General features: G+C 43.2%; 1 protein-coding gene across 1 annotated transcript in view; it reads left to right on the top strand.

Annotated features, from left to right (window-relative positions):
* LOC126355330 (uncharacterized) overlaps positions 1 to 13,316 on the top strand; it is a 423,957-nt gene that overhangs the window by 315,050 nt on the left and 95,591 nt on the right. Inside the window, exon 4 of the mRNA XM_050005624.1 lies at positions 2,156 to 2,301. Within this exon, the coding sequence (XP_049861581.1) occupies positions 2,156 to 2,301 (146 nt within the window). The remainder of the gene's footprint in view (positions 1 to 2,155; positions 2,302 to 13,316) is intronic.

Below are 13,316 nucleotides of genomic sequence, written 5' to 3'. Positions count from 1 at the left end.
CATCTAATCTTCAGCATTCTTCTGTAGCACCACATTTCGAAAGCTTCTATTCTCTTCTTGTCTAAACTATTTATCGTCCATGTTTCACTTCCATACATGGCTACACTCCATACAAATACTTTCAGACAAGACTTCCTGACACTTAAATCTATACTCGATGTTAACAAATTTCTCTTCTTCAGAAACGCTTTCCTTGCCATTGCCAGTCTACATTTTACATCCTCTCTACTTCGACCATCATCAGTTATTTTGCTCCCCAAATAGCAAAACTCCTTTACTACTTTAAGTGTCTCATTCCCTAATCTAACTCCCTCAGCGTCATCCGACTTCATTCGACTACATTCCATTATCCTCGTTTTGCTTTTGTCGATGTTCATCGTATATCCTCCTTTCAAGACACTGTCCATTCCGTTCAACTGCTCTTCCAAGTCCTTTGCCGTCTCTGACAGAATTACAATGTCATCGGCGAACCTAAAAGATTTTATTTCTTCTGCATGGATTTTAATACCTACTCCAAACTTTTCTTTTGTTTCCTTTACTGCTTGCTCAATATAGAGATTGAATAACATAGGGGAGAGGCTACAACCCTGTCTCACTCCCTTCCCAACCACTGCTTCCCTTTCACGTCCCTCGACTCTTATAATTACCACCTGCTTTCTGTACAAATTGTAAATAGCCTTTCGCTCCCTGTATTTTACCCCTGCCACCTTTAGAATTTGAAAGAGTATTGCAGTCAACATTGTCAAAAGCTTTCTCTATGTGTACAAATGCTAGAGTTCCAGTTATAGTGTTAATTATAAAATAATAACAAAAGCTCCGTAGTCAACTCGTATAATTCGTAAAAGTATATTACATTATGTGCCATAATATGAAGTAAAATAATTTGTGACATACAGAAACTGGTGTCGTCTTGTATTATAATACATCTATTCGTAAATTTACGTAGAAAACATTTGAGTCAATTTACTAAAACGGCTAATGTGAAGGGACTACAACGCCCTCTACTCCTTGTGGTGAGGACGCCGTTGCCATGGATTATAAAGCGACAGACCATCCCATTCTCTGTTATGCCAGTCCCGTCAGGATATCTACTCCCCCCCCCCCCCCCAATTCTATAAGTCCCTCCAGATCATTGAGCGTCATGCACTCCGCCTCACCTTCCGTATACGCCTCACGTCCCCCATCTGCTCCTGTTCCTCAAATATATTCGCATACTCTACACCTCCTGCCGCCTTGATCCCCTCACCCCCTGGTTGCTCCTCTCCTCTCCCATCCCCGCCTCCTGCCACGCCTTCACTGTTGTGTCCCCACTACTCTCCATCTCTACGCCCTTCATCTCCTTTCCCAAGATGGCTTCCATCAACTCCCCCTCCCGGATGATGCCCTCTCTCCCTCCATCTATCCCTCCTATCAACTCTGATCCCCCACCCCCCCTCCTTTCCTCCACCCTCTCCCTGGGCTCTCTCTTCCCCCCTTCCATCCTTTTTTCTTCCCACCAAACCTCTCCGTAACTCCCTTCACCCCCCCCCCCCCCGAGTCCTTTTCTATTCCTCTCGTCTACCTTCCCCACTCCCTGTCGCGTATGCCCAGCATCCCCCCCCCCCTCTTATGGGTCCTCGTCCTCCATCCTCCCTCCCACCTTCGCTTTTCCTATCCTTCCCCCCTTTTTTATTTACCTATCATCTGTCCAGTTTCCCCCCACCTGCTCTCGGCTGTGGTATGTCACTTTAACAACTTTTTAGTGCAGTGTTCCAGTGACTGTTCAGTGTTGTTCTTCTTTCTCGTGTTGCGAACAGAACCCATGCTGTCGTTAGGTGTGAATTATATTACTTTTCCGAACAAAAACCAGACTATCGCCGTGTTTTTTAATTGTCTGTCTATTGTTTTACCTGTCTGCTTCGTATGTATTTTATTAGCATCAGCATCCCTCTCTTCTATGTTTTAAGTTCCACGACTTTTTTTCGCCATGTTACTCTTTAAGTCTCCGATTTTATCGCCTGTTTTTATTACTTATTATCTTCATCTTTTTAAAACAAAGTCTGTAGGCTGAATAGCGGCATACTGAGCTGCTGCCAGCCCGCCCCCTTCGGGGGAACCGAAATTCAATAAAGAAAAAGAAACTGTACGACTACGGCCGGCGTTGTGTGGTGCGCAGGCTTCGTGGGCCCGATGGACGCGGCCGGGCTGGCGGCGGTGCAGCGGGTGACGCGCGTCTTCGAGCTGCCGCACGTGGTGGCCTTCGGCGACGACGCCTCCACGGCGCTGCCCGTCACCTCCCACAAGCCGCAGCAGCGCACGCAGGTCGGTGTCCCCGGACTTTCTGCTCTCGTACACTCTAAGAACTGTGGCCCTTATGGAAGCAGAGTTGTTGTATGCCCTCCTGAGGGATATCGTACCAAATTCTGGCCAACTGGCGCCTTTGAATGTCAAAATAGCGAGCTGGTTGGAAGGCCCTGCCCATAATGCTCCGAACGTTTCCAATTGGGGAGATATTAGGCAACATATCTGACCGAGGTAGGGTTCGACAAGCACAAAACAAGCAGTACATCTAAATCTACATGGATACTCTGCAAATCACATTTAAGTGCCTGGCAGAGGTTTAATCGAACCACCTTCACAATTCTCTTTTATTCCCATCAGGTATAGCGAGCAGAAAGAATGAACAACCACATCTTTCCGTTCCAGTTCTGAGTTCCATTATTTTATCGTGGTGACCGTTCCTCCCAATGTAGGTCGGTGTCAACAAAATCTTTTCCCATTCGGAGGAGAAAGTTGGTCATTGGAATTTCGTAAGAAGATTCCGTCGCTTTCTTTTAATAATGTCCAGACCAAATCTTGTATCATTTCTGTGGCACTCTCTCTCATATTTCACGATAATACAAAACGTGCTGCCTTTCTTTGAACTTTTTCGATGTACTCCGTCAGTCCTATTCGGTAAGGATCCCACACTGCGTAGCAGTATTCTAAAAGAGGACGGACAAGCTTAGTGTCCTGCCAATAAAACGCAGTCTTTGGTTAGCATTCCCCACAACATTTTCTATGTGTTCCTTCGAATTTAAGTTGTTTGTAATTTTAATACCTAGATATTTAGTTGGATTTATGGCTTTTAGATTAGGCTCATTTATCGTGTAACCGAAGTTTAACGAATTCCTTTTAGCACTCATGTGGATTGCCTCACAGTTTTCGTTATTTAGGGTCAACTGCCACTTTTCGCACCAGTCACATATCTTTTCTAAATCGTATTGCAATTTGTTTTGATCTTCTGATGACTTTATTAGTTGGTAAACGACAGCGTCATCTGCAAACAAGGAAAGACAGCTTCTCAGATTGTGTTCCAAACCTTTATATAGCTAAGGAACAGCAAAGGGCCTGTAACGCTACCTTGGGGAACTCCAGTAATCACTTCTGTTTTACTCGATAACTTTCCGTCAATTACAACGAACTGTGACCTGTCTGGCAGAAAATCCCAAATCCAGTCACATAACTGAGACGATTTTACGTAAGAACGCAATATCACTACGAGCCGCTTGTGTGGTACAATGTCAAAAGCCTTCCGGAAATCCAGAAATACGGAATCGATATGGAATCCCTTGTCAATAGCACTCAACACTTTATGTGAATAAAGAGCTAGCTGTGTTTCGCAGGAACGATGTTTTCTAAACACATGTTGACTGTCTGTCAATAGACCGCTTTCTTCGAGGTAATTCATAATGTTCAAACCCAATATGTGTTCGAAAATCCTGCTGCATATCGACGTTAACGATATGGGCCTGTAATTTAGTGGATTACTCCTACTACCTTTCTTGAATATTGGTGTGACCTGTGCAATTTTCCAGTCTTTGGGTACGGATCTTTCGTCGAGCGAACGGTTGTATATGACAAGTATGGAGCTAATCCATCAGCATACTCCGAAAAGAACCTAATTGGTATACAGTCTGGGCCAGAAGACTTGCTTTTATTAAGTGATTTTTGTTGCTTCACTACTTCGATGATATTTACTTCTGCGTTACTCATATTGGCAGCTGTTCTGAATTCGAATTCAGGAATATTTACTTTGTCTTTTTTTGTGAATGTATATCGGAATGCAGTGTTTAGTAACTCTGCTTTGGCAGCACTATCTTCGATAGTATCTCCATTGTTATCGCGCAGAGAAGGCATTGATTGTATCTTGCCGCTAACATACTTCACATACGACTAGAATCTTTTTGGATTTTCTGCCAGATGTGCGGACGGGCATTGTCTTGTTCAAATGTAAGCCAAGATTCGCTTGTCATGAACGGCAACATATCAGGGAGTGGAATATCGTCAACGTACCGCTTTCCTGTAATGGTGCTGTGAATAACAACCAAAGGGGTCCTGCTATGAAAAGAAATGGCACCCCAAATCATCACTCTTTGCTGTGCGCCATATGGTGGTGGGCGACAGTCAGGTTGGTACCCCTGCTGCCTGTATCGTCCCCAGACACGTCTTCACTGGTCATCTGGGCTCATTTCGAAGAGGGCTCATCACTGAAGACAATTCTACTCCAGTCAATGAGATCGCAGGCCGATCTGTAAATCAATGCCAAGCCGAATAACTACCTGCATAAGGTCCAGAGAGGGACCAACGGGTTGCTGACTTGTTCAATTTGTGAAGCACTTTCTCTTGGATAAATACTAAAGTTTTTCTGAAACTGTACTCATTTCCTTGCTGTACCTGTGCATTACAACTACCGATTTCCGTCCCATTCAGGTTATTCATTCGTGGTGCGTCGGTCTTTTTGTCTCAGAGTGCAATTTTCCCCTGAAAGACGTATAGTGTGTGATCAAAAATATCCGGACGCTAATATGTTGAGTCTCTACCTTCGTGTTTATGAGGACCTGAACATTGTTGGGGACTCTTTCAATGAGATGCCTCAATCTCTGCGGAGGAATGGCACCCCATTCTCCCTCAAGAGCCGAAACCAGAGAAAGTTGTGGGGTACGGCGCCAAGATATGGAATGAGGTAGACGTTCTGGCTAGTTTCATTGGGTTCAGGTCGAGACTCTGGACAGGCCAGTCTATCTCTGGAATGTTGTTGTCCAGAAACCATTGCCTCACAGATGCTGCTTTACGATGGTGTGCACTGCCATGCAGAAACAACAATCATTTCTGAAACATTTCTTTACCGTACACAGTACACGATGTTGTAAAATGTTTTTATATCATTCAGTATTTAGCGTCTTCTTAATCACAATAAGAGGACCACGCTCTAACCTTGAGAAACGCCTCCATGTCGTAACATTACCTCCTTCGTTCTTCATCGTTTGATGACTGGTAAACTACTCCTAGCACCCATCAAACCCAAACATTTGCATCGGAGTGTCACAGGGTAAAGCGTGATTCATCACTCCAAATCACTCGTTTCCAGTCATCGACTGTCCAGTAATGTCGCTCTTTACACCATCCCAAACGTCGCTTAGCATCAATTACAGAAAGCCTGCTTATGAGAAGCTGCTCGACCGTTGCAACCCCATTGTTTTGAACTCCCTACGCCCAGTCATTGTGCTAGCTGGACTGCTGGTAGGTCTTTGGACTCACGAATAGCTCCTTCCACTGAATTCATGCGATTTTTTCCAAACATATTCTGGAGTACCCGCTGGTCCCTGTACTCAGCAGATGAGCTTTGCCCGGTCTTGATTTAGCTGTGGTTATTCCTTCGTGTTTCCACTTCACAGTCACATCACCAACAGTCAACATTGGCTGATTTAGAAGGGTTGAAATGTCTCTCACAGCTGTGTTACTTAGATGACGTCCAAAGGCTAGTCCACGTTCGAAATCACTGGTTTCTCTTGACAGATCCATTCGGTTGTTACTGCTTCCCTAAAAACACCACAATACTTCTTGGCTGTTTTTATACTGACGGGTCCGCTTCTCGTGAAATCCTGTGGGCAAATCCGAATTACATACGGATGTATAATGCAGGACATTGGTGCACAAGCTAATCATCAACAATTGGGTACCGTCACCAATAGTGCTTTTGCGACCAGAATTCTGGCGACGAGAAGCTTTTGGCCCATCAGAGCTTGTACCAGCTACCTGAAAGTTAAGAGCGACGGTGGTAGCAGAGTTAAATAGCTGCAGCTAACAGACTGATATATTGTACTTATTGGTTTCCTTTTGATCGTTTTAGATCCTGACCACGTAAATACGCTCATTGCTGGATGAAAATGTGGGAAGTCTTAATGAAACAGTATCTTAAAAGAGGGGAGCACACCTTTATCGTCGAGTGCTTTATATATAGTCAACGCTCTATCTACTACAAGAGAACACACTTATTCTCATGGGACTGGGTTATCAATTGAATAACAGGTAATAGATATAGACGTTGGCAAAACGTTGTTTTTTGAGGTGACTCTGTTACTCGACCGATTATCTGACTTCATAATTCTACATTCCCGCAATCATTCCGCTTGGCAAGTGTTGCCTCCGTCGAGACATTGTAGTAAGCCCTATAGTTCATACATAGATCACGTTTTCCTCCATTTCTAGGTTTTCGAGGACGTTATAATTATTGCTCAACAAATAACTTATTCTTAGAAGACACAGTCACTCCTACAGACCATAGTTAGTTTCCCACGTAATCTTCTTACGTAATTTATCTATATATGAACTAATGAATATTCTTTTTCAGTGGCTCTCTCCTCGTGTAAAGTGTAATCAACCGCTGAGCAATACTGACTGTTGGTTGGCCCTTACTGCGTTTGTGAACGGAGTCGTGAAACAAAACTTCAATGTTCGTGAAACACCGAATCCGAAAGAATGAAATTTGAATCTAATCAAGTCCCAAAAGGATCTAATAGTGTACTCAATGAAAACTATTTAAATGAAATTCAGTACATGTCTGTACGTCATGACAGTTGCGCAACGTGAAGTGCAATGTCTGATTTGAAATATATACTCGGAAGAGAATAACTGTTTAATATTGCCTTTACTGTTCGCTGTAAATTAATCTGCTTACTTAGCACAACACCTAAAAATTCTGCCTGCTCTTTGCTCACAAAAATGCAAAATGAGATCTGCTATGAAAGTCAAGTAACTTATCTTTTGCTCAGCATGCTATTTTGTGTCTGGTGTACTCATGGTCTCGAAAGCAAACTGAAAGCAGCAAATAAGCTACACACTACTATATTTATCTTTGCTTGTCAGAAACAATCTTGCTGTGTGTGGCGTAAGGTCCAATGCACACACCACAAAAAATGTAAAACTTTAATAAGAATGATGGAGGAGTGTTTTACTTTAAAAAAAGGCGTTCTTAATAAGTAAACTCTGGTTATTGTCATAAAACACTGTTCAGCACAAGACGACTCTAACAGTTACGAAATCATTACAAAAATTACAGACATTTAAACCAATTGCATTAGCTATTACATAATGAAAACAAAGAGATCAAATTAACACTAATTATGAACATTATTCGTTACCTAAGAGGCAAAGGTTTCTTCAGTTACTGTTGCTGGCAAAGAAATATTTCAGTCTTGTGCGTGCACTGGTTACTTCGAAATATTTCTCCAATAACGTTCTCCATTGACACAGTCAAGAAAATATCTGTACAAACAAATTTTGATACCCATAATAAAATATTCTAGGTAATTTCTCTCAGATTCATAAATACCAGATCTTCTCTAAAACTCAACTGCTTCGCTGTAACAACTGACTGACTGTAACACTGCACCACAGATCACATTACCACTGTCAAGGAGCTTATTCACTACCCGTGCAGCGCGCTCATGCACCTTTGTGCCAGTACAGTAAATGTCAAATGTTTTCAGTGGCAGAAAACATTTGAAAACTTTATGTCCCCAGAACATAGTCATACAGTCACAAATTTTTCGGTCTTCAGTGAGCAAGTTATAAACGTAATATAAAACCCTAAAAATGTTACTTGCGTAATTGCTGCTTTCCTAAGGTAAGTGGAAAACTGGCTTACTCATCACTACGGCCTGTATTTAACATACGCTGGTGAAAGTAAATGTTAGGTAATTTGAAGGTGGAGGGGGAGGAAGGAAAGGAAATGGGAGGAATTATTTATGTCAGCTGTATGGGGACATTTGCAGTGATTATGTTCCACTGCAACTGTTGCAGGAGAGCAACGGTTCGCCGAACGATGCATGGGCGGGCGTTGTCACGGATAATGTGTACGCCCTTCCTCAACATTCCTCTTCTCCGGTTCTGAACTGCCCGTTTGAGTTTTTTCAGGGTCTCACAGTACCTGTAAGCGTTAATTGTGGTCCTAGTGGGTATAAAGTCGACCAACAATACCCCTCTCCGATCCCAAAAAACGTTTGTCATCACTCTACCGGCAGACTGTGTTTGTTTGAATTTCCGTGGCTTTGGCGAAGAAGGATGCCGCCACTGGCGTGATTGTTGCTTGGCCTCAGGTGTAAAGTGGTATACTCAGGTTTCGTCACCCGTGTCGATTGAGTCCAGAAAGTTGTCCTGTTCGGCTGCAAGGCGGTGAAGAAATGCGCAGGAAGCATCAACTCTTCGCCGCATGTGGTCCTCAGTCAGCATGCGTGGCACCCATCTTCCGGTAGTTCAATGCTGCCGTTAAAATTCTGTGAGCTGTGCTTCGGGGAACCTCAGGAACTAACGTACAGAGATGACCCAGGGTGATCCTCAGATCTTCACGCATGCTTTGCTCAACCTTCAACACTGTCTCCTCAGAAATTGACGGTCTCCCGCTCCTTCGCTCGTTGTGAATTTCGGTCTGACCAGCTGCAAACTCTTTACACCACTTACGAACATTTTTGACACCCATGCACGACTCAGCATACACTCCCGTCAATTGGCGATGGATTTGAACCGGCGCAGTGCCCTTTACGTTCAAAAACTGAATAACTACGCGCAATTCGCACTTGGCGGTAACGTCCAACGGGAGCTCCATTCTCAAAGGCTGCCGAGCCAAGACTGAGCGCCTCAGCGCGGCGTGCGCATGTTTACACACAGCGCGTGAAGCACTCTTCATAACAGTGTGATCTACTGCCACACAAACAGAGTTCTGTAATTATTTAAAAAAATAGGAGAACTTACTTGTAGGATTACCCTCGTATGTAGTAAGTTATCATTTGCAAAGTTGTAAAAATGTAGTTTCAAGGTGGACTTTTTTCTTCGTGTGAAAATGTCACTGTTTAGTTTTCCGATATTTCCCTGAATTAAGCCTGGCAAGTGCCCTGCTTGTTAATCTCAGATGGTAATCTCTTACTTCCTACTCCAACCTACGCACATCTAGCCTGCACTCCAGCTCTAATGACTTAGTGGTAGGAGGGTATAAAATTATATGTCTCTTCCTTCCTTTATCCTTTGTCAATCCTTTCCCCCTTTTTCGAAATGTACCAGAACCCACTTGCATCGCCTATATAGAGACAACCGTCTGTACATTTCTTCATAAGGTGACGGGAGTAAAAGTCAGAGATACGGCGCGCCATTTCGAAAAATTCACTTGCTTTCTTTCCTTTGATTTCTTCCGTTATTTACATTCAGCCATCAGGAAGGAGAGTTATCAGCAGCCACATTTTCGCCCTTCAGCCTTTGATCACTACCTTGAATTTTTATATCCATTATGGATGTGAAAAACTGCGACTGAGATGAGTAAAGATTTTCAGAAAAAACTACTACCAGTCCCCTTTTGTGATTGTACAGCTTTTGTTTTACCCTACTACTTTTCCAGAGTGATTTGTGCACCAGGACTGAAACGATGGATTGCAAATAAGTGAACACAACGACCCCCAGAATGCTACAAACAATTACTACAAACTGTGTACGGTCTGATGATGAGTCGCTAGTGTCTTGAAGCCGGTCATGGTGAAATAAAAATTATACCATTAGAAAAGGCGTCTGGTCGTGGTGTTTTTCTTAAACTCTTTATAAAAAATTAATGTGCTGTTTATTAGAGTTGCAACACCAGAAAAGATAGCAAATAACTAATTACACTTACCGAGTATAGCAGAAAGAATACGTGATCAAATTTCTAAATGATTTGGAGCCATACAAAATGTGAAATTAAGTACACAGACCGGTCATTTCTGTCAGCAACAAGGGCTCTAAACCGGCTTTGCATCGAGTCTAACTGAGCTTGATTGACAGAGTACGTCATTTGATAATGCTTCAGTTCTAAGTAGTGGGGTTGGACCAGTTGCGTTCAGTCTGCATTGTAGCCAGATTCTGCCATCCCTATGACTTCATGAACTTTTACCAAATCCCTCCCCCTCCCCCCTCTCAATCCTTCCAATATCTCTCTGACACAGGCCAGCTGCTCTATGCACAAAATGGCAGGAAATTAAAAAACTGGAAGTGAAATTCAAAAATCAAGTTTGTGGACCTACCCAGCTGTCCTATGTTTAAAATCCAGGATGGCGAACCTAGGCTACTTGTTTTACTGTTGTTTTTTTTTCAACTCTATGACATGAGATTCTAAGATAGAGGACTTGGTGGATACTGAGATGGCCTGCATGGGTCATAGATTACTTGTGCTAAGTTAAGAGTCCAAATTAGCCAGTGGGTTTTCCCCTTCGGTCACATACCACGTGTCCTAATTTTAAAATGATGGGAAGTCCAAAAAGTTCAACATTGTTACTTGTGTTAAGCATTTAATCTGGTACAAAGTTTAAAATTGCGATAAATTATAGCCGCGCGGGATTAGCCAAGCGGTCTAAGGCGCTGCAGTCATGGACTGTGCTGCTGGTCCCGGGGGAGGTTCGAGTCCTCCCTCGGGCATGGGTATGTGTGTTTGTCCTTAGGATAATTTAGGTTAAGTAGTGTGTGAGCTTAGGTACTGACCATCTTAGTAGTTAAGTCCCATAAGATTTCGCACACATTTGAACACTTTGAGACATTCTAAAATCCAATTACCCTAAGTGTAAGAGGTGGGAAGGCTACTGTTTATCAGAACTACAACACTTTTTCGAAGTTCAAACATGAACAGATCATCGGAACAACCTATTTTATCGCCAAACAGATGTCTATGTTGTCTGTGCATAGTAGGATACAAATGAGAGAGGTATACGTTCAATCAGGTGCTGGAGGGTTTGTTGGAGAATGGCAGCCCATTCTTCACGGAGTGCTGCACTGAGAAGAGGTATCGATGTAAGTCGGTGAGGCCTGGCACCAAGTGGCGGCCGGCCGGAGTGGCCGAGTGATTCTAGGCGCTACAGTCCGGAACCGCGCGACCGCTACGGTCGCAGGTTCGAATCTTGCCTCGGGCATGGATGTGTGTGATGTCCTTAGGTTAGTTTGGTTTAAGTAGTTCTAAGTTCTAGGGGACTGATGACCTCAGAAGGCAAGTCCCATAGTGCTCAGAGCCATTTGAACCATTTTAAACGAAGTCGCGTTCCGAAACACCCCAAAGGTGTTCTATAGGATTTGTAAGTAGTCTGTTTAGGTTTTTATGTTGGTAACGACACGTAGCGCTCTGTATGAAAATCACTGACTGTGCTGTGTGCAGTCTGTGACTGGTTGACGTTGTTGGAATATTTGCCATTGTAGTGTTTGGCAGTTGGCTGTTAACAGCGCGTAGCGTTGCGCAGTTGGAGATGAGCCGCCAGCAGTGGTGGATATGGGGAGTGAGATGGCAGAATTTTGAGAGCGGATGATCTGGACGCGTGTCCATCAGAAAGAGTAAATTTATAAGACTGGATTTCATGAACTGATATATATATATATATATATATATATATATATATATATATATATATATATATATGGTGTTACAAAAAGGTACGGCCAAACTTTCAGGAAACATTCCTCACACACAAATAAAGAAAAGATGTTTATGTGGACATGTGTCCGGAAACCCTTAATTTCCATATTAGAGCTCATTTTAGTTTCGTCAGTATGTACTGTACTTCCTCGATTCACCGCCATGATTTCACACGGGATATGTACCTGTGCTGCTCGAACATGTGCCTTTACAAGTACGACACAACATGTGGTTCATGCACGATGGAGTTCCTGCACATTTCAGTAGAAGTGTTCGTACGCTTCTCAACAACAGATTCGGTGACCGAAGGATTGGTAGAGGCGGACCAATTCCATGGCCTCCACGCTCTCCTGACCTCAACCCTCTTGACGTTCATTTATGGGGGCATTTGAAAGTTCTTGCCTACGCAACCCCGGTACCAATTGTAGAGACTCTTCGTGCGCGTATTGTGGACGGCTATGATACAATACGCCATTCTCCAGGGCTGCATCAGCGCATCAGGGATTCCATGTGACGGAGGGTAGATGCACGTATTTGAACATTTTCTGAACAAAGTGTTTGAAGTCACCCTGATAAGTTCTGCTGCTATGTGTTTCCATTCCATGATTAATGTGATTTGAAGAGAAGTAACAAAATGAGCTCTAACACGGAAAATAGCGTTTCCGGACACATGTCCACGTAACATATATTCTTTCTTTGTGTGTGAGGAATGTTTCCTGAAAGTTTGGTCGTACCTTTTTGTAACACCCTTTTTGAACATTTTTAAGGTAAATACATTGTTTGTCCTCTATCAAAATCTTTCATTTGCTAACTATGCCTATCAGTAGTCAGAATCTTTTATTTAGCTGGCAGTAGTGGCGCTCGCTGTATTGCAGAAGTTCGAGTAACGAAGATTTTTGTGAGGTAAGTGATCCATGTAAGGTATAGGTTATTGTTAGTCAGGGCCATTTTTTTGAAGGGATTTTTGAAGGTCAAATTGCGTTGCACTAAAAACATTGTGTGTCAGTTTAGTGTGGATCGGAATAAGTAAAGAGAGTAATGTCTGACTACGTTCAGTTTTACTCAGCTGTTTGAAAATCAAATAACGTAGAGGTTTATCAGCGCATCAATTCATTAATTTTTCTAAGGAGACGTTTCAGATTCAGGCGTGGATTCTGTTCAGGCCAGTCCATTATAGGGATGTTATTGTAGTGTAACCACTCCGCCACAGGCCGTGCATTTGGAACAGGTGCTCGATCGTGCTGAAAGATGCAATCACCATCCCCGAATTGTTCTTCGACAGAGGGAAGCTAGAAGGTGCTTAAAACGTCAATGTAGGCCTGTGCTGTGATGGTTCCACGTAAAATAACAAAGGGTGCAAGGTCCCTCCACGAAAAACACGACCACATCATAACACAACCGTTTCCGAATATTACTGTTGACACTGCACACGTTGACAGATGACGTTCACCGGGCATTCGCCATACCCAAACCCTGCCATCGGATAGCCACCTTATGTACCGTGATTCGTCACTCGACACAACGTTCTTTCACTGTTCAGTCGTCCAATGTTTATGCTCCTTGCACCAAGGGAGGCGTCGTTTAGCATTTACCGGCGTGA

This window comes from Schistocerca gregaria, chromosome 3, assembly GCF_023897955.1.
Source record: "Schistocerca gregaria isolate iqSchGreg1 chromosome 3, iqSchGreg1.2, whole genome shotgun sequence".
NCBI lineage: Eukaryota > Metazoa > Arthropoda > Insecta > Orthoptera > Acrididae > Schistocerca > Schistocerca gregaria.
This window is presented reverse-complemented; position numbering and strand designations above follow the sequence as displayed.